General features: G+C 38.1%; 1 protein-coding gene across 5 annotated transcripts in view; it reads left to right on the forward strand.

The window, feature by feature from the left end:
* The window catches only part of tbc1d22a (TBC1 domain family, member 22a), a 124,715-nt gene that overhangs the window by 81,687 nt on the left and 23,397 nt on the right, over nucleotides 1-19,631 (forward strand). For 3 of the 5 annotated variants that reach the window (XM_086146993.1, XM_086146992.1, XM_086146995.1), the window contains one exon: nucleotides 6,465-7,041. In XM_086146993.1, coding sequence (XP_086003119.1) covers nucleotides 6,465-6,838 — 374 coding nt within the window. In that variant the 3' untranslated portion in view covers nucleotides 6,839-7,041. Of the gene's footprint in view, nucleotides 1-6,464; nucleotides 7,042-15,445; nucleotides 15,542-19,631 lie in introns of those variants that run through there. The other 2 variants (XM_086146997.1, XM_086146994.1) reach the window with 1 other exon arrangement.

A 19,631-nucleotide genomic window follows, 5' to 3' on the forward strand; every position in this document is an offset into this window, starting at 1 on the left:
GATCAAATTTAGCCTGGAACCTTAGACCTTATTCAAGTAAATTGTAAAGCTCTGAACATTTTGAATTAATTGTGTAACATAGTGTTTTCTGCAAATGTCTCCCGTATTTAGGCCCACAGCAAAAGCTGTGACTCAAATAAAAGTGACATATTTTTTTAAGTTGAAAAACTACAATGTTATTTTTTTTTGGAGCAAAACACAATTCCCTTTACTTTGAAATTCCATTGCTTCCCCCTCTCTCTGTCCCTCACCTCACTTCACAATCCTACTTGTAATAAGTGACGCAAACTCCTATTAGCTTTGCTTGACACTGGCAAATGTATCTTCTCAAAAGACAAGCAACTTTGTAGGCATGTTTGTAAAGTTTCTCTGATCTCTTTATCTATGCCTTATCTCTTTCTTTGGATTTGTTGCAAGCAAGTGAATTAGACCAAGTTCATCAACATGCAAATTGCCTAAAGGTGAATTTAGTTATGCAAATGAGGAGTGTACTGGAAGCACGTGCGCAATGCCTGAATCGCATTAAAAGGCTGGTTGCTGGATTGTAAGACTGTTTTGTATAATGAAAGGCAGAAATTTCTTGTGCTTATGGGTTTGAAAAGAAGAACATACAATTGAGCAACCTTTTTTTGTTCTGCTATACTTTGCGGCGGTTATACTTTGTTTTTGTTTTTTTGTTTGTTTGTTTTTTGGAAGGCATTTATTCAGTGCATTCACATTTTCCGCACAGAGGTTCTTCATTTGGTTAGGGGGTTCGGGTTGATGGAATCTGTGTATTTTATATGAGCAGAGTTTTTTAGACCCATACAATCCACAGAACACTCCTCAAAACATTCTTTCATCATTAGATGCTTTGATTCTAACAAACACGCTGTGATTTCTGCCATTAGAAAGCATTTCAGTTGGGTAAACTGGGACAATGTGACTGTTTATGAATACAATGTCACACCAGCATATCCTCCGTCACATTTGCTGCAGTCTCCCTCTGGCTAAGCGGTAACAAACAGGGGACCTTGTGGTTTGTGATGTGAAAGGAATAAATAACCACTCTACCTGAACAGAAAAAAAAAAAAAAAAAAAAAAAAAAAACTTCACAAACTGGTCCAATAACTCACAGAAAATTTGTGTGCTATTTCTGTATGTATGCTTTATACTCGACCTTGTTATTCAGCGCTTACATTTGTAACTGTTAGGGAGGATCCTGCCAGAGGATGTTATTTTTCATACGATGGACAAATAAATAGGTTTATTTGGAGGGTGACCAGAACTTCTGACTTCTGGTAATCAGTAAGGGGTCAATATTTTCTCATCTTGAAATAGTCAGTGATGTATACAACATGTAAATGGATGCCCTAAAAATTAAAGCTATTCATAAGGTAGCAGTAATGTGGTAAAACTTAAGTTAAACAATTGTGCTGAAGAGGAAAAACATGTCGCCAGTTATGTATTTTCTAATTTGTTCAACAAACTGTATTCGACACCTTCATAACACTTCGTTTCCAGCACCTCAATGAGGTTATCTTTTTTAGTCGTAAGGCCTCAGCATGATGTGTCATTACTGGGCAGCTGTAAGGTGTCAATTTGTCTCTTTTCCGTTGTACAGTTTATTATATCTGTTGTCCTATTGAAAGGTGTTTGAATTTTACAGGTTTAATTGGATTTGGTGGTGTGGGTTACAGGGTAACCAGACAAATAATAAGTCATTGAAGCACCTGGTTACATAAGATGGTTACAAAAGAGGTCTTTAAAAACTTGTAAACTGTATTTCACTAGGTTTGCGCTGGTTCAAAGTGGAAATGCTAAAGTAAATTTTTTTCAGTTTGTTCCAAATGAATATCATGATGCAAGCCCAGATTAACTGCCAACGATTGTCCTCTGCAGATGTATACAACACTGTTATATGAATACAGATATGAAGAATCAAGAATTAGTATATCCCTACTTAAATGCTTTTTCTTATACACAGAGTTAATTAGCGTTAGATTAATAGTGTTTACAATTTTCACAAGATGAATGGCATCTCGAATTTCTGAAAAAAAAGTTGTGGAATTAAAAGAAAATACACCATCTGGTAAATTGTTTTAGTTGATTTAACAAATATAATAAATGTGTTTGCATTAAAAAGTGCACAATTAAATTATGTTTATCAGTTTTTTTCAAAAATAAGTAAAACTTGTTCATTTCAAACCATCTCTCAATGATATGTGTACAATACAATCTTTTTTTTATTTTTTTTTATTTCTAGATTTGTGGATTTGTTCATTTATCTATAAACTTTAAGAAAGTAGTGCAAAATGTTGGTCACTGTTTCCCCTATATCAAAGTTGACTTCCTGACATATCTTCAGGTCAAACTTACTTCAGTTTCAAAGAAATATAAGGATTTAATGTTGTTTTAATTTGACCGTCATAGAATAATGACTTTTGTTTCTTGATATGAGATATGAATGAATAATTGATATGAATAATTTCATTTGTTGTTAATTAAAAGAAGATTACAGCTCATTGACTAATCATCCTATTTGTAAATCCACACACGGATAATCATTGCATACAATGCATTAAGCTTAAAAAGGCGCAAAACATACAATCTCTAATTCTAGGATTACAGAAGTCAGTGTAAAAGAAAAGAATAAGGAATCCGATGAGTATATATGCTTTTGGACAGCGATGTCCCTAGTGTAGTCACTGAAGGGAGGGGTGGGCAGTTTGTAATTGTATTGCAAAAAAGCAATTAAAAAAGATTTATAGGCCAAAATGAATGAAAGTAAGAGAGTGAAAAAAGAGGAGGGAAAACAAAGAAGGAAAAAAAAGGGAGACGGAAAAAATGTAGCTGTAATTACGTTTCGTACTGAAGAGAGCAATAGGTCAGGCAGAATGGGCTTCATCAGCAGAACCCGGGGAACCACTCACCAGTCACTGTATGGCCTCTGACCCACGCCTGTCCACCTGCACTTCACTAGCCATGGGCTACAAGTTCACCGTGGAGAGCAGGCCAGTCGGCAAATCGGCCTCTGTCATACGCCGTGGCAAGAAGGAAGACATGACTCATCAGTCAATCAGGTTCCATGAACGATGCGCCCCCCCAAACCTCCCGTAGCACTTGAATATCCGCGGCCCAGCATGCTAAGCACTGTGCCAGCTGGACGTGAGCCCGGGGTTAAAAAGTTTTACAGCTTCACTTTATTGTTTATTTATTTATTTATTTTTTTGTCTTCCAGTCGCAATCATTTTTTTTCCCCGATATTTTAATTTTAGATCCTCTCCTACTGTGACAAGTCCATATGACAAACGACTCACCCTCCCACCGTGCACCTCACGCACCCCTTCTTCCTCGTGTTTGGCGAAGTCACTAATATTAGGCAGAGCAAGTTCATTAGTGTAATTTAACATTGTCTCAAGTCGTTCCACTCTCTCCCCCTCTGTTTGGCGGCCAGCCAGGATCTGTCACCGTGATGCATTCACCGTTAATGAGCCTGCCTTGTTTATGCTTTTACAGCAGCATGTGATAATTAAACTGCAGAGAGGAGTGTGAAATAATAGCTTTGTGTTTATTTCGCGCCGCGCTTGTGCGGCGGAGTGTGCACGCAATTGTTAAACATACTTGTGTGAGAGCACATCGACAGGTCTCATTCAAGTGTTCACCGTGTGTGTGTGTGTGTGTGTGTGTGTGTGTGTGTGTGTCTGAAAGAACAGCATTTTCTTGGCGAGAAATATCTTACATAATGTCTCTACAATTAAAGCTGTACGCGGGTGTGTGAATGTGTGCTTGTCAGTTGGCCCTGATTAAGAGTGGAGTGTGAGAGAAAAGGATGCTATACTTCCTCCCCAACTGGCTTTTCTCATAGATTCTCTGACAGCTCTATAATTACGACTCTATTATGTGTGTACGTGTGCATTGAAGAATGAGTGCCATGGGTTTGATGAATGTGAAATATAGAGCTCCCAAATACAGAGTGCCGTACTTAATCTTTTGTTATGTAAAGAAGCATAAAATAAACATTTATCACGAACAAAGAAAGGAACAATGCCGCTATTCTCAGTGTCAGAACCACGTAAATAGCGAGTTCCCCGCTCCCATTTTACCCTTCATTTATTCCTTTTCATTTTGGGGTTTCAAGCCAGCATGTGTGTGACCGCACTGACAGAGGTGTGACATTACAGTGTTCATGTAAACATGTCAGTGAGAGTAGCACATTGAATGCATCATACATGCCCGTGTAATTCATGCGGTTGACTCACAACCTTTACCCTATGGCCAGAAAATTGTGTTTTTTTTTTCCCTAACACACTTACCACCAATATTTTATGTTGATATAAGGTCAATACAATTTAATCCATTGTTTGTTCAGGATTCAATTACAAGACTTCAGTTTTTTGTTTGTTTGTTTATTCCATAAACCAAAGAGGACAGCTGTTGCTGCCTTTACACATGCTACCTCTGTTCCGTTATTTGTGTTTTTGTCCAGCATCTTCAGCACACAGGCACTATTATGCTGTCAGGATTTTGACATCGACTTGGTTTTTCCCAATGTATTTTTTTGAGCCCCATGGCTTGGATTGTCAAATGCCCCCCCCCCACCCCCACCCCCCACCCCCCCAAAAAAAATGCTGTCAGCAAATCCCCTTTGCAATTTGTCTACCTTTCCTCGCACCAAGCCTAAATATATGGGCCCTCTTGTCATTGCACAGCTTTTTACAGCAACTATAGGCCAATATCAACCTGTTGCAGTGTCAGACAAAAGCACACTATATTGTTCCTAACCATGTCTGATATTGAGCGCACTCATATTATTGTATTTAAAATTCAGCACCAAGACAGGCTGACAGCCAATAAAAAGCTGGGCAATATAATTAATATATCAACTAATATATTAACTGTTCAAATTGTATGTGGAAAGTAAAAAGCTCGTCAAATGTTTGCAGTTCATGCAATATTTTGATACTCCGCCACAGTCTTTGATGTCACATGATGAGCTGCTATTAAAACTATGTTTTCGACTAGCTAGTAAATTCCAAGTTAGTTTTTAATCCTTCTTCCTTTATGACTAACGAATACCAGGCCCGTAAATTAAATAAGACCTCATTAATATCTGCTTGCAAATTTTTGAGGAAATAGTTCGGAACAGACTAACAGGCTCAGATCTTTGACACAATTGTGTAAACATGGCTATGCAAACCTCAACTTGCATTAAGGATTTTCTTTTGAAAAACAAAGTAACAGTTGGAATTAACTAGGGTGGGTTACAGGCTCTGTTTTTGTGCTTCTAATCTCAACTGTCTAATACATGGTTTTTACAGGTGCTGATTCATTTAATCCAAACTATTGTTTTCTATCTTTAACAAAAAGTTATTGGAAGGAAAATAAAAAAAAAACACAAAAAACAAACCATGTCAAATTAATAGCTCATCAGGTTAAATTATCGTTGAGTTAAAATAAACCAAGAAAATACTCTGAAAGTAAACGTTTCAAAAAATTCTCATGAATAGTTCATTGAAATAAATAAATGAATAAAACAATGAGGAAAGTTTGCACTTTAGTCTCATCTAAAGTGGCATCCATTAAATATTTATAAAGAAATATAAAAAAATTTGATTGGTTTGATCATTAAGGTTTTTAAGGCTTTCCTTTATGTATTTATTGTTTTTATTTTTTTATTACTGTTCGTTCTCTGTGTATATATCCGAGTCTAATCTGCACTTTAATTGATTAACCAAACCGACTCCTCAGGCAGCTTTGGTTTGGCCCTGATTCCAATTCACATTTAGCTCTTGACATAGGACACAGGCACAAAGAATTAGAATAATTATTATGGTATAGTTATTCTTTTGTTTATGAAAAGTTATGGACCAATCTTTCTGAGATCTGTCTGTTTTTTCACTGCCTTTAAAACAATCAAAAATCAAATAGTAAGCTTCATATAAACATCTAAAACAATGTCTGTCATGTAAAACAATGTCAAACAAAAGTTTGTTTTTTCAATCATGATCAAACATCTGAAAAGCAGTTTTTCTCTTCAAATCTGGCATTGCACCCCCCCACCCCCCCGTTTCCACAGTTTGCATCTCCTTCCTTACCTTTCAGCTCACATTATCAATTTTAGTTTTTCTGCCTTTGATTGCTGCCTGTCAGTCAGAGGATAGCAAGAAATCAGCAACAGGAATGGGAGCAGGATAAGTGCACAAGAAGTGCCTAAAATTCTGCAAGGTACCTTTGATATGAAATCCTATCTGTTGATACCTGATATGAATTATGCATGGTTGAGTGTATCCTTAAACGGAGGACTATGAAACTGTTTCCAGAGGGTTCTTAACAGTAATTTGTATTTTCCTCAATTATCTGTTGCCAATGTGTGAGCCAGTGGAAGATGCAAGTGGTCTGCATTCTTGTGTTGTTAATTTTCCCTCCCTCAATGATTTCCTGTTTTTTTTTTTTTTTTGTTTGTTTGTTTTTTTCCCTGGCAGAGTCTGTACATCGCCACATGCACCACTATGAAGTAGAGTACCTGCAGTTTGCCTTCCGCTGGATGAACAATCTCCTAATGAGAGAGCTTCCACTACGCTGCACCATCAGACTATGGGACACCTATCAGGTACAGATTCAAAGCAATGTATTTTATTCTACATTTTACAATCCAACCAATTCCAATTGTTTGGTTGGGGCCTCTGAAACTGGGCATCTCAATTTCAACTATGATTGCCTAACAAGCTGTGCTTATGTAATTACTTACTGCCAACCTAGCAGAAAATCACAAATAAAAGCCTTTGTCATTTCAATGGTATTGAAGCATTGTATCTTTGTATCTCTTAATTGTATAGAGCCCGACGATAAAGTGTAGCATTTCTGCTCAGTATTCTCAAAGTCATGCTCTTGACAGATTGTATCATAACAAAATTAAAAAAAAAAAAAAAAAAAAAAAAAATGTCCTCTGTAGCTCAGTGTACAGTATGAAGTGTGACAGAGTTTTAAATATCCTGCCAACGGTTAAAAAAGGTGAACGGACGTGTATAAAAAGGCATCGCTTCATTCGAAAAAGGAATATGGGATTGGTTTAACAGTCAATAAAAGGTCTGCAGACAATTTTGAAGTAAAAGGATTGTAAACCATTATATAGTTCCATACTACATGCTTTTGTTCCTTTACAAACATGTAGCAAAATTCTGGCCTATTATTGGCGTTAGTGTTGTTTGCTTGCTTCTTTTTCTCTCTCTTTTATTTTCTTATGCTTTCTTTGAAGTAAAAGTAAAAGCAATTAGTCCTTTGACCTAGATGTGTAAACGTGTGCGAGGGAGAATGCACTTAATCCCATCACATCTATCCAGACACATCTAGACCCGTTTATGCCGCTTCCCTTTCACATTTGCACACCATAATAGCAGGCACCCGCTGTAAGGCTAGATGGTTAACATCGGCTGGCACCGTCAATAACACCTAATGCGTACTATTGATTCAACAGGGAGTGTGTGTTTTTTTTTGTTAACGCTGGTATTTGTGAGGATGAAACTTTGTTGAAGCTCAATACATAGGGTTTTTGTCATTGTGTTGACACCGAGGTTGAGGTAGCACGATGTGATTGTTCTGTCTGATTAGACACAGCCAAGAGGAAGTGTTACAGATGTGTCTCCCTACTGGCGGCACTTGTACTCCCATCTGTCCCAGGTGTTCACACAGACAAATGCACTATATCTTTTTTGAAGTTGCTTTAGCAGCAGATGTTTGATCCTGTTTGTTTTTTTTTTTCTTTTCGTTTCTCTGCAGCATCTCTGTACTGTTACCAAAATGCTCTACATGTAGACATTAACATAGTCAATGGCAAAGCAGAAGTAATTTCAGGGATTCTAGACTGAAAAAAATAAATATGTGGTTTGAAAATAGCAATGTCAGACAACAGTGATCAATTCAATATAAATATTTAAACCTTTTGTTTTCTTCTTTGGTGGTAAAATTGCAAGTGTGCCCAGATTGATGACATCCCTGCATCTTTTCTTGCTATATAATAGTGGGGAAAAACTGTTTCTCTGCAAAATATTTTTTGGTTAGTCCTTCATCACCGGGTGCTAACAGGAAATGTTTTGTTTAGGCAATGAAATGAATTTAATTCTACTGTGGCTCTGTGTGACAGTACTATTCGCCATTGCTGCAGTATGTTTCACAAGAGCAAAACATATCATCAGTATAGATATGTCTCTTGAAAAGAAAATAAAAGGATAGGGTTGTAAGCTCTTCCTCCCTATGGTGACATTTTATTGTAAAGACATTGTGTTGTATTGTATTTCATATTCCAGTAAACCCAATACAGTGCGATCTGGAATGATCAGTGATTGAAAGAGAACTGAAGCAGAATTCAGGATGTGACAGGATGTGACTAATCATCCTCACATTGAGGGATACTTTAGCAAGCAGTCCAACAAGAAGCTGTTCATTTTGGTGAAACAGCACCAGAGTTATATGATCAGAGTTTCTGGGAAATCAATGTTTCGTAGTTGAAGCTAGTAGATTTTTTAATGCCCTTAAAATCCCTGTTACTCGAAATGAGATGCAATTTTCCAAACTAAGATAGAAAACCAAAATAACGTCAGAGAAATGCACTTCGGTGTCAAACATTTGAAACTATTGACAAGTCCATATTTATTTCAACCGACCATGGATGAGGGGCCCCTTTAAAACTGTCAAAAGTTTCCAAATTTTTGATAACTACAGATGCTAGTCCATGTACATTTCAGAAACACCGTCTTATTGCATTCGAGAGGTGGTGAATAATTTGAGACAGGAAGCCAGTGGTTTAAAAATATATTTTGGCTATTATTTAGATGTTTTGAATTGCAGGGTCAAAAGCACATCAATCTTTTTTACTTTTCAATAGATTTCAATGTTTGTTTCAATTGAGTTGTTTTTTTTAATATGTATTAATCTGATGTTTTGTGAGACATCACAGACAAGGATATGTGTCTGCCCTTTAGACTATTGTGCAGTAATTCACAATAGCTGCTTTTATTATATTCAAAATTAATCATAAAATATATTCTGATTGTCCATTTTTTGCCAGTGGTACCAAACAAACATTTGCCAATTCCCTGATGGGTGACATAAGTCAGAAACTGCTTTGAATGTTTTCCCTTTATTTGAGTCTCTCCTTATTCTTTTGTATTTGTTAAATTCAAAAGACTGACATCTGAAAAATGAACATAATCAACAGACGGGGGAATTGCAGATGTCAGAAGAATGTTTGTCAAACAGGTATTTTTATATTCTATGTTATACTCGAAAAACTGAGTATTTCTTTCGAGCGAGTGAGCAGGGAAAAGCACAACATATCCAGAGACGCTCAGGATATATTTGAAGGAAATTAAACCAGAACTGGAACCAGTGACCTTAGCAGGACCCTAGATTACCCTTATAAAACAAATGGATATTTAATTTAGCAAACGTTCAACAAAGGCATGTGACCATTAAAACATAGCGGATGACCGAATGCCGGCTTGTCGCTGATTCAGCTCGACGGGTAATGATCTCTATTGTACATGATTTATGCGTGGTGTGCTTAGGTACAAGCAAATACTGTCTTACCGTGTTTCATAAGTCACGACTCTGCAGCCATCATTCTCACCGTTATTTTGTGAAGGATGTGGAGTAGACAAGTAGTCGTACTGAAATTGTGTGTCCAAGTGGGTCAGGGACATGTGCTAAAATATAGGTAATGCTTGAAATGGGTTTATAGTAGACATAAATAATGTGTGCACAGGAGAAATATGCCCAATACACACTGCCTGACAATTATTTACTATTCATGCATCATTCCTTAAATATGATTTACACCCTGATGTTGTACCACTGGGTAGATAAGTCATGATGCCTCGGATTATATCCTACTTCTTATTTTCAAAGTGTTGATTTGTGCTGAAAATAGCAGCGGCCTACTATTGACAATATAATTAGACTTATTTCATTTGCATGCCAAAGACCGTGCTCTTTGGGGATAGTTTTATGGAATCGCTCATTCCCTACCTGTAACTGAAAAGCTCAGGAGTCTAAAGAAGACATAACGGATGAATGATTAGGCGGCGTTGTTACTTTGTCGTGACTTGACAGCAAACGGGGTATGCATTGTACTTGTAATCCATCCTTTGAATATTTTATATTTTACAACATCATTTGAATTTCAGCCTCAACACTCGTGCTTGCAGGCTTCCCACATTGCTCTTTGATACCGTAGACCAACAGGCATGCACACCTTTAAGGGAATTAGGCTTTGTTCCACCCATGAAACTTGGAGAAGGGTAGAGTGCAGAGAAATAACAACCATGATCATTGGTCCAAAATAGGCTCATATAATAGTCCTCTTTGTAGACATAGGTGGATATCTAAGTGCAGTATTAGAGGTGTTTTTCTCACTGTGCTACATTAATGAATAAGCCAGTGAATTGTTTATTTCAGTCAGCCCTAGTCCATTTTTTAACCTACATCTAGAGGGACAATTATCTTGAAACATAAGTACTTGCTTTCTGGTAAAGGTTTCACAAAATGTTTTCACAAAATTTGTTACAGTGCTATGGGTAAAAAGCTCTTGCTTGTTTTGGACATGTGTGGTCCTTCAGCTCTCTATATATACCGCTCTATTAAAATGTATGTTTCATGCATGTTTCATGGATTTGATTTCATGGCCTGCTTTTCTTTCATGATCGGCAGGTTTTTTGAGACCTGTCCTTAATGTGATTCCATTAGTTGTCAAGAAATAGAAAGATGTCAGCCTTGTAGGACAAAGGGTTTTTTTTTTGGTCGTTCTGGAATGCCAGTAATAAACCGAAAGACCTTGCCCTTTGCCCCAGAGCCAGTGCATCCGTGTGCATGTGTGTTTTCTAGAGGGAGGTTTTTAACCTGAGTGGTGTTGTGTCTCAAACATGGTCTTCTTTCTGTGGTGTGGCCATCTGTTCAGTCACTTGATCCAACACTAACCAGCTTGTACCCTTTTCTCCACCCCTTATCCCTCTCCCATCCATAGTGCCTTTTCTTCATATTTTTGCCACATTTTCCGAAATTCCTGGCTTTTGTAAAAAAGAAAAAAAAAATGTTTTTCTGTATTTGTTCTTATACCTTGTCTCTCTTTCTCTTTCAATTGTTCAAACTATCTAACTTTATATTTATTTTTCATCGCTCTGACTAAGAGATCGGAAGGGAGAATCTCAGAGTTGACGCTAAACACACGTTCATTTGATTCTCTCCCCCAGCAGGCGGACAGAGACCAAATTATCCCTGTTGTGTAGAGCATGAAATTAGCAAGTAACACAGTGTGACAGCATTAACATGTTAAAGTGATACTGTGACATTTCCAAGCAGTCTTTCACAATGTGGGTCTTTTATTTACACAGGACACTTTTTCAGCGATTCAAGTCACATGAGATACTTGTCTTAGGTGTTTTCCAATCCTAATTCTTAAGGAAATGTCTTATTTGAGGCTTGGTTTGGAATCGAATTTTGAGTGATTAATTTATAACTTAAATTAATCATTATCTATATCGCTTGTAATGCACTCAGAGTGATGGGGTTGCTGGAGTCTATCCCAGCTGTCATTGGGCAAGAGGCCCAGCACACCTCGGACCAGTCGTGCGTCAAAGATTTTAGTATTTTGCCCAAGAAATAAACAATTGAGGCCCTGCAAAGATCAATCATTGTAATTTTTGTATCCAGTGCAATGCTCCATGTACCCTGATTTCCTGTTATGTCAAAGCTTGGTGCTATTGTGTTCGTTTGCTCAAACATCATTGTTTTATCTGGCAAACATGAATGTTTTGCCAAAGTTATCTGAGGTTCAGTTCAGCTTTTAAAAGTCAAAATTCAAACAGACAAACAAATAATATATGTTGAAAAATGTTAAAAATTTAAATAATAATATTGTACTGTGATATACCATCATTGCATGCAGTGCAAAAAAACAATTTCTTTGTACTGCTATTCTAAAATTTGATAAAATTCACAACATGTATGTATCATATATCTTCATATCTTCATATCTTCATATCTTCAATGTCTTTTATAAAAAATACATCGATTTTTTTTATTTATTTATTTTTTTTATGTCATGATAGTCTGATTTTATTTTTCTTCATACCAGTCTGTAACAAAGTAAATGTCATTCATATGTGATATGAAACAGGCTTTCAAGTTGACACACCAAGTGCAGTCAGTTCTTCATACTCTGAGTAATAATTACATCAGCTTAAATCTGCTTACATCACCACGGCTGTGCCGTCACATTTCACCTTGGAGTCTGTTTGTCAGAGTTAGACTTACAGTTAGTCCCTCATCAGGCCAGTTTGTTTTGGTGGTAAGAGATGTTTTGAAGAGTCAGCCAACTCTGACATTGAAATAACGCTTCTCGCACTCCCTGTGCATTCCGCATCCTCTTCTCCGCAACTGTCCACCTTTTGCTTTCTTAGCCCCGTAGCCCATCTGTCTCTCATGCACTCCTCCTTACCTCATCTTCCCCTCCCCATTGACTCCCCAGGATACCTTAATCACCCTTTCTCCTGTCTGCTCTTCGCACTCCTCCGCTCTCCCTCGACTTTGATCAGCGGCGCTTGTCAGTCAGAGTCTCCCCTGTCTCAGCCAATATGGCTTCCCTGACGCAACGAGGGTGGAGGACCAGGCACAAGAATAGGGGGAGGAATGAGGAAGAGACAATATAGTCACCTTGACTATCATGACAAAGTCATATCAAGGAAGCCTTTGGATGAAACAATACACAAATCTTTGTTGTAAAACTAGACTGATGAAAGAGAACTGTCTGGACTGCAGCAACACTTTGTACTATGATTTTTTTTTCAGTTTACTGCCATGGCTACTGTTGTAAACATTAAGAAATAGCGCCAACTTTGGGCAAATCTTTTATTCTTCTATTAGGAGTTAATCTCAATTTCAGCTAAGTGATATATAATTTTCACAATCACCCCCCCCAAACATATTTGTTATGTACTGTTATAGCCAGTGAATGTCCACTGCTTTTTGTCCAGTGCATTGTCTGTTAATATGCAAACTTGCAAATTGTGACATCCACTGCTTCTTTAGATTCTCTATCTGCATACAGAATTGAAAGAACTCCACCTTTGTCGTGTTTTCACATCAATTTTGGTTTCCTGTCCGCTAAATGGTATGCGCCAAGAAATGTCATTTTGAAGCTTAAATGTTGTAGAAAATAGGATAACAACAGCATCAAAATATTTTGAACTAATTCGTTTCGTTCTGGTTTTGTTCAAACAAAATAGAAAGTACTCCTAGCTGGCCTTGGCCAACCAACAGTCCACAATCTAAGTATTTTCAGCTTGCCAGTAAATATAACTACAAAGAAGCAATTAACTATGTTTGAAAAAGTTATTTTGAACAGAATATTAATGATCTTAAGTAAATGAATCTAGCTAAGATAACCTTAGTGTGTTTGTTTGTTTTGGATCACTGCGCAGAATGTCCAAATCAGAGGTTAATCAGGCCAAGATGACTGTTGATATCCTTTTTGTCTGGTTTCTTTTGACATGTTATAGCAGCCGTAATCACATTAGTCAGATAACGTCATGCATCAAGAAGCCATTCGGTCTGCAGCCAAATTTAGCAGCAGATTATGATTTAACGTCAGGTTACAGTGGAAGTGACTCGTGGCAAATTATCAAGATTGTTTGTTAACAGAAGTTGCTTTTGATGAATCAAATCACTGTCTGATTTTAGAAAATACTCCCCACAGAAGTATTTATAACAATGAAGAGGGGTTGATAGAGCTTTGCCAAGTGAGAGCAGGGAGCAAAAACACTGGATATCAGAGTTTCGGAATCCTTCCATGTTCTCCAGCATGAGCTGAAGCACACACACACACACACACACACACACACACACACACAGAAAGACAAGATAGGAAATTACAACTGCGAATGTCTGGGGAGCAATAAACATTGTGCTAAAGTATGCCAGTCATATTTTTTGCATTTGAGAGTTAATGTTTGCTTGCGTCTGTTTTGAAGGGAGCTGCTCGCCAACGACCTCCCAGTTAACAAAACGCTATGCTGTACAGCAGTCTTAAACTTTGCTCTCACTCTCTCACCTACCACAAAGTGTTCATGCGGTTCATGCAAGCTCGAATTGAGTTCTTCCCTTCCGGTTTACAAATGCTCCAAAGCTCACCGTTTTGCATAATGGTTGGACTTAGTCGGAGATCAATGGTGAAAAATCCAGGTGTGCCTTTTGATCCTGTATCAAATCTCACCACTTTTACAAATAATTAGCTAACTCTTTACCTTTCTTTTAATATAGGTAAATTCAATCTACACAGCAGAAAGTCCGTTTCTTTTTAATCCCTGCAAGGTTATGGCCAATGTGCTTAAACAGTTCCAATCGTGGTTAATTAAGGTTGCATGACACAAATGAAGTGAAAAGCTCTAATTGAAAGTGGAAAAACTCTTAATTGAAAGCCTGTCAGTTAGTTGAACAATGTGCTAAACATAGCCACGTTATTGGATGGGGTTCGCAGCCTTGGGCATTTTATTTCCCCATGAGTTAAGAGCGTCTGTGAACAACTCCACTTTCTTAAATGTGAATGATGCCAAGGTTGTAAATTATCTCAGAATACGGCTTTATTTTGCTGCCATTTACAATCCAAACAGACAGACCAGAGACCACACTGGCACAATGCTTCATAAATATTTACTTCTACAGAGAGGATGAGCGTATTTGTTTTTGTTTCTTATACTCATAGCAAGTGTGTTTGCGAGTGCACGGATTCATAATTCCAGTTTTACGCTGAGATAAAACTGCAAACGTGGGCAGCTAAACCCCTTTGACAAGCTTGCCAGAATTTTCCCAGCAGAACTTGTGTATTAAACTTTGGATATTGTGTCCCAGCCTTTTTAGGGCCACATGCTTCTTAATCACTTGCAGTCAAAGGCCTGGGTAATTATCCTCCGATGGAGCTCTGGATAAAAACAATGAGTAGAACAAGGAGCCTCTCATCCTTTGTCTCTCTCCGCCTTTAATTCCCCCCGCTCATGAAAAATGTGAGCCGTCAAACATAACGAGAGGTTGAAATAAAACACTGTGGAAAGAAGAGAGGATTTGTATCTTTCTTTGTCTGGGTCACCATGCAAATGTAAATTTCTAGATTCTGACAGATTCTGACATTCTGTGTTTTTTTTTTTTTTTTTTTTTGTCAGTCCGTGGGTGCTAAACCGAGACTTAATACATCATGTAATACAGATTCTAAATCTTTGATGAAAGGCTAGAGCTATTTAAGGTGTTCTAAAAGCAGTGTAATTCTTTCTTCACATCTGTAGTCTTTGTTTCTATCTGTCTTGGTTTTATGACTGTGAAGCGTTAACCTTACTGTAAATCAGCAATGTCTATGTCTCTCTCTCTCTCTCTCTGACTCTCTTACTTCTGTCTCCCTCTGTCTCTATCTTTCACTCTCCAGGCTGAACCGGAGGGTTTTTCGCATTTCCATCTCTACGTGTGTGCAGCCTTCCTGGTGAGGTGGAGGAAAGAGATTCTAGAGGAGAGGGATTTTCAGGTATTGTGTGCAAAAATACACCATTGCTCCTAAACACTCAAAACATTTGAAATCCAGGATTTTAATTCAAGTGCTGACGAATCACTTTGCATATGCTGTGTGTATCTATGCAAATTTTTCTTTGTCATCCCGACTGTGTGCAAAAACCAACTGACTGGACTTTTGTTGGAGGGTTTTTTTTTGTTTTGTTTTGTTTTGTTTTTTTTTAACAGCCCACATCCTTCTCCATTACCTCCCTGGTCATTAACTGTGAGGTTCAAAAGTCATGTGTGCATCAATAGATGACAGTAGACAGCTGGCAAAAGGTAACTTTGCTTGCCACCTCACTGGAGGACCTTCTTAACAACAACAACTTGCTCTAACCTTATCACATACGAACTTTCATACAAATGTAATCACTTGTTCTTGCAGCCAATTCCTCTTTTTTCATTCTCCATTTTTATCCTCACAATTTTTCAGGATAACACAGTTGTTCTTCAGATTCACAGTAACCCTCAGTGTTTTAGCAGCATCTTTTGCAATTTACACTTCTCAAAAAGTAAAACTACTTTTCTGTGCATTAAAATAAAAAGAACGGGGAATTTTGCTAGCTTGTGGGTTACATTTTTGGCGCTCAAGTGACCGAGATGTAACCAAGAGATTCCGGTCATTTTCCAAAATAAAAGATTTTTCTAAATAAATTCCGACTCAGATAATAAATCCAAAGGAAATTATTGATTATTTCTTGTTCGGCCCGGCACCAATGATCCACAGACCGGTGCTGGTTCGAGGCCCGGGAGTGGGGGACCACTGCCTTAAAGAATAGATGGATCAACATCTGACCTGCAAGTTAAACTAGTATATCCAGTCACAATTCTGATATTGGCGTAAAAATCAGACAGTATTTAGGTGGGTTATTAATCTTGCAGGAGCAGTGGTATTGGCTGAGACTAAAATAAGGCCGAATGAAAGTAAATTCTGAGATGCCAACAGTCAAGATGAAATTTTTAATAGTCGATAAAATCTGGTTTTATAGGGATTGAAAGAAGTTATATGCTGTTGCCAGCAAAATTGTACAGTTGGGATGCTTGAGTCTCATGTGCGCTGGTTCTGAGGGCAAAATAAAAGCTGATTTTGACATGGAAAAATAGACAAAAAAGTATCGGCAACAACACTCGAAAAAAAGCAACTTTTGCATTTGAAGATTGACTTAAGGCTGATCTTGTAGTAGGGGAATCAGCATAATGTGCATTATAATTTTAATAAGAGCTTTCCCAGACCACCAGCCAAAAAATGTTTTGAGCAACAGATACCTATCTTATCGTGTGGAGACAGTTGTAAATTTCAAGAATAGTCTTGCTATAGAGAAACGCCCCCATTCCAACTACATCTCATTCTTCCAAATGCTAGCCATTCTTATGATGATTGGATGGTGGCAGCACATGAAACTGGAAGAGACATCAAAATTCTTCAATAGGTCCTTGCGTGGCCTGTTTGTCTATATCTATATTTCTGATATTTCCCTATTTGTTTATTCATGTTTTCCTTTAATTTTTTTGCACCTGGCAGATGATGTCACATTATAAGCAGCCCTTAAGCAAACACTTGAAGTAGTTTTTGGCCACCAAGGTAGCGCAAAGTACCTGTACTTCTAAAGACGAGAGAAGAGGCAAGCCATCAGCAGAGGCAATTAAGGAAGCAAGATTAGATAATATTGTTTGGGTAAAAGAGAGAAATGCAAGAGTACTGTTAATATATAAATACACTTGATCCTGCTCATAAGTAGTTCTCTTCTATTTGCAAATATTTCGATTTGAAAGACTATAACTGTCATTCAAAATAAACCATATTTTCTAAATGGATTAAAAAAAAAAAAAAATGTCTCTCGTCGAGTCTACCTGACTAAATGTGAATGACGATGAGAATTGCAATTAACCATATCTTTGATCACAAGAATGGTCCCATTCTTCCGTGTTTTATCAAAATTACGGGGTCGCATTAGTCCTCACTCAGGTGTGTTACTCAAGGAGAAGTGAAATTAGGATAAACTGAAAGCCTGGTGGGACGCTTGTCTATGTATGTGAAGTGTTTTCCCTGGCAATACATTTTAATTCCCGCTCTACATAATGTTTGTTCTGAAAGTGAATTGGCAAGGAATAATTCATATTTGGATATGACTGTCCTACACTTTAAGAGGGTTCTCTCAGGAGCCACATGCACCAGTATAGATTATGATATCACACTCATAGTAATTATATTTTTTATATTCATGTATTATTTATAATTCCTTTTACATATCATATGGGCAAAAAAAGGTAGATGACAAAGTATAAGCGATATGAGACAAAATGGGAAAAAAAAGGCTGGTAAATCTAATATTATATTACTCGAATATCTATTTTGATTTGTAAAAATAAAGAGGATCCATAGAACTTTAAACTTGGATGAAGGCCGGTTCTTTATCTGGATTACGCCTTGAGCAACACATGACTAAAAGACTTCTACTTACTCATCATGTCAGACGTTCACCTCCTCCTCAACCTTTTCCTTTCAAATCAACTTCAAGCTGCAATAAGAGTTTCTTGGATTGCCCCTCATGACTGAACTATGGTTGTTGAAAGATTTTCAACAGCCATAGTTGTATTTCTGTAGCAGAAGGAGCCGACGTGCAGAAAAAGCTTTATTGCCGTTCCTGTACTCAAAGTCTGCCGACTTCTGTATCCCGTTAAAGAGAAACGATCGCAGTTTTCTTCCACCACTTCAACGGCACAAGAAAGGCAGACAGCGAGCAGGCGCTGGAGTCAGCGCGGCCAGATTAATGTTTGTGCTGGAGAATAATAGTCTGCAGCTGAAAAATGTTTTTAAAAGGGAAAAATGGGCTGACCCTCATTGATAAAGTTCTGCCACACTCTAATTTTAGGTAGTGACTTTAAACATAAAATGGAGATTGTTGGTGCTTTGCAACACAATGTCAAGATTTGGATTGGAGCTAATCGGTCGCATGTCTATATATAAGATAAGATGAGATGAGATGAGAACAACTTTATTAATCCCGAAGGAAATTGTTGTGCCAGAGTTTCACGTAAAAAAACATAACAGTAATAGATAATAGTAGAAAGGAGGAAGAATAAGAAATATAATGAAATATGAATTGTCTTAACTAAAAAACAACATATCTTGTTTTGGTAAATTCAATTAACTTAATAGTTACTAAAGCAAGAAGAAGTAATAGAAAAATAGAAGTAGAGAATTTAGGAAAAAGAGACACTAAGGTGAAGAGAAACTCTGGCAGGCAGCCGCCCAAGACAGCGCCAGAAGTGATGATACATATACATATACACGTACAGTTAGGCCCAGAAATATTTGGACAGTGATTTTGGGCTCTGCATGCCACCACATTGGATTTGAAATGAAACAACTACAACGGAATTGAAGTCTTTGAGGTTTAATTCAAGGGGTTGAATGAAAATATATGATTAAACATGTAGGGATGGTAGCTATTTTATACAAACACTCCTCATTTCGACGGGGTTGAGGAGGTCTTGGAAGTATTCCTGCCACCGATCCACAACGTCTCCAGTTGAGGTCAGCAGCGCCCCGCTCCCACTGTTCCCATTGTTACGGAGCACTGCTTCCCCCTCCTGAGCCGCCGGATGGTGGACCAGAATCTCCTTGATGCCCACCGGAAGTCGTTCTCCATGGTCTCCCCAAACTCCTCCCACGCCTGAGTTTTTGCCTTGGCAAACACCGAAGCCGCATGCCGCTTGGCCTGCCGGTACCTGACAGCTGCCTCTGGAGCCCCACAGGCCAGAAAGGCCCGATAGGACTCCTTTTCAGTTTGACGGTTTTCCCTCACTGCTGTGGTCCACCAGCGGGTTCGAGGGTTGCCGCCCCTTACGGCCACAGCTCCAGTCTGCCGCCTCGACAATTGAAGCACGGAACATGGCACATTCGGACTCAATGTCCCCCGCCTTCCTCGGGCCGTGGTTGTAGTTCTGCCGGAGGTGGGAGTTGAAACTCCTTCTGACAGGGATCTCTGAGAGACGTCCCCAGCAGACCCTCACACTACGTTACGATCAGGTCTGATCGGCATCCTCCCCCACCATCGGAG

This window comes from Fistularia commersonii, chromosome 5 (genome assembly GCF_037954325.1).
Source record: "Fistularia commersonii isolate RoL2024-O1a breed Wild chromosome 5, RoL_Fcom_v1.0, whole genome shotgun sequence".
Taxonomy (NCBI): Eukaryota; Metazoa; Chordata; class Actinopteri; order Syngnathiformes; family Fistulariidae; genus Fistularia; species Fistularia commersonii.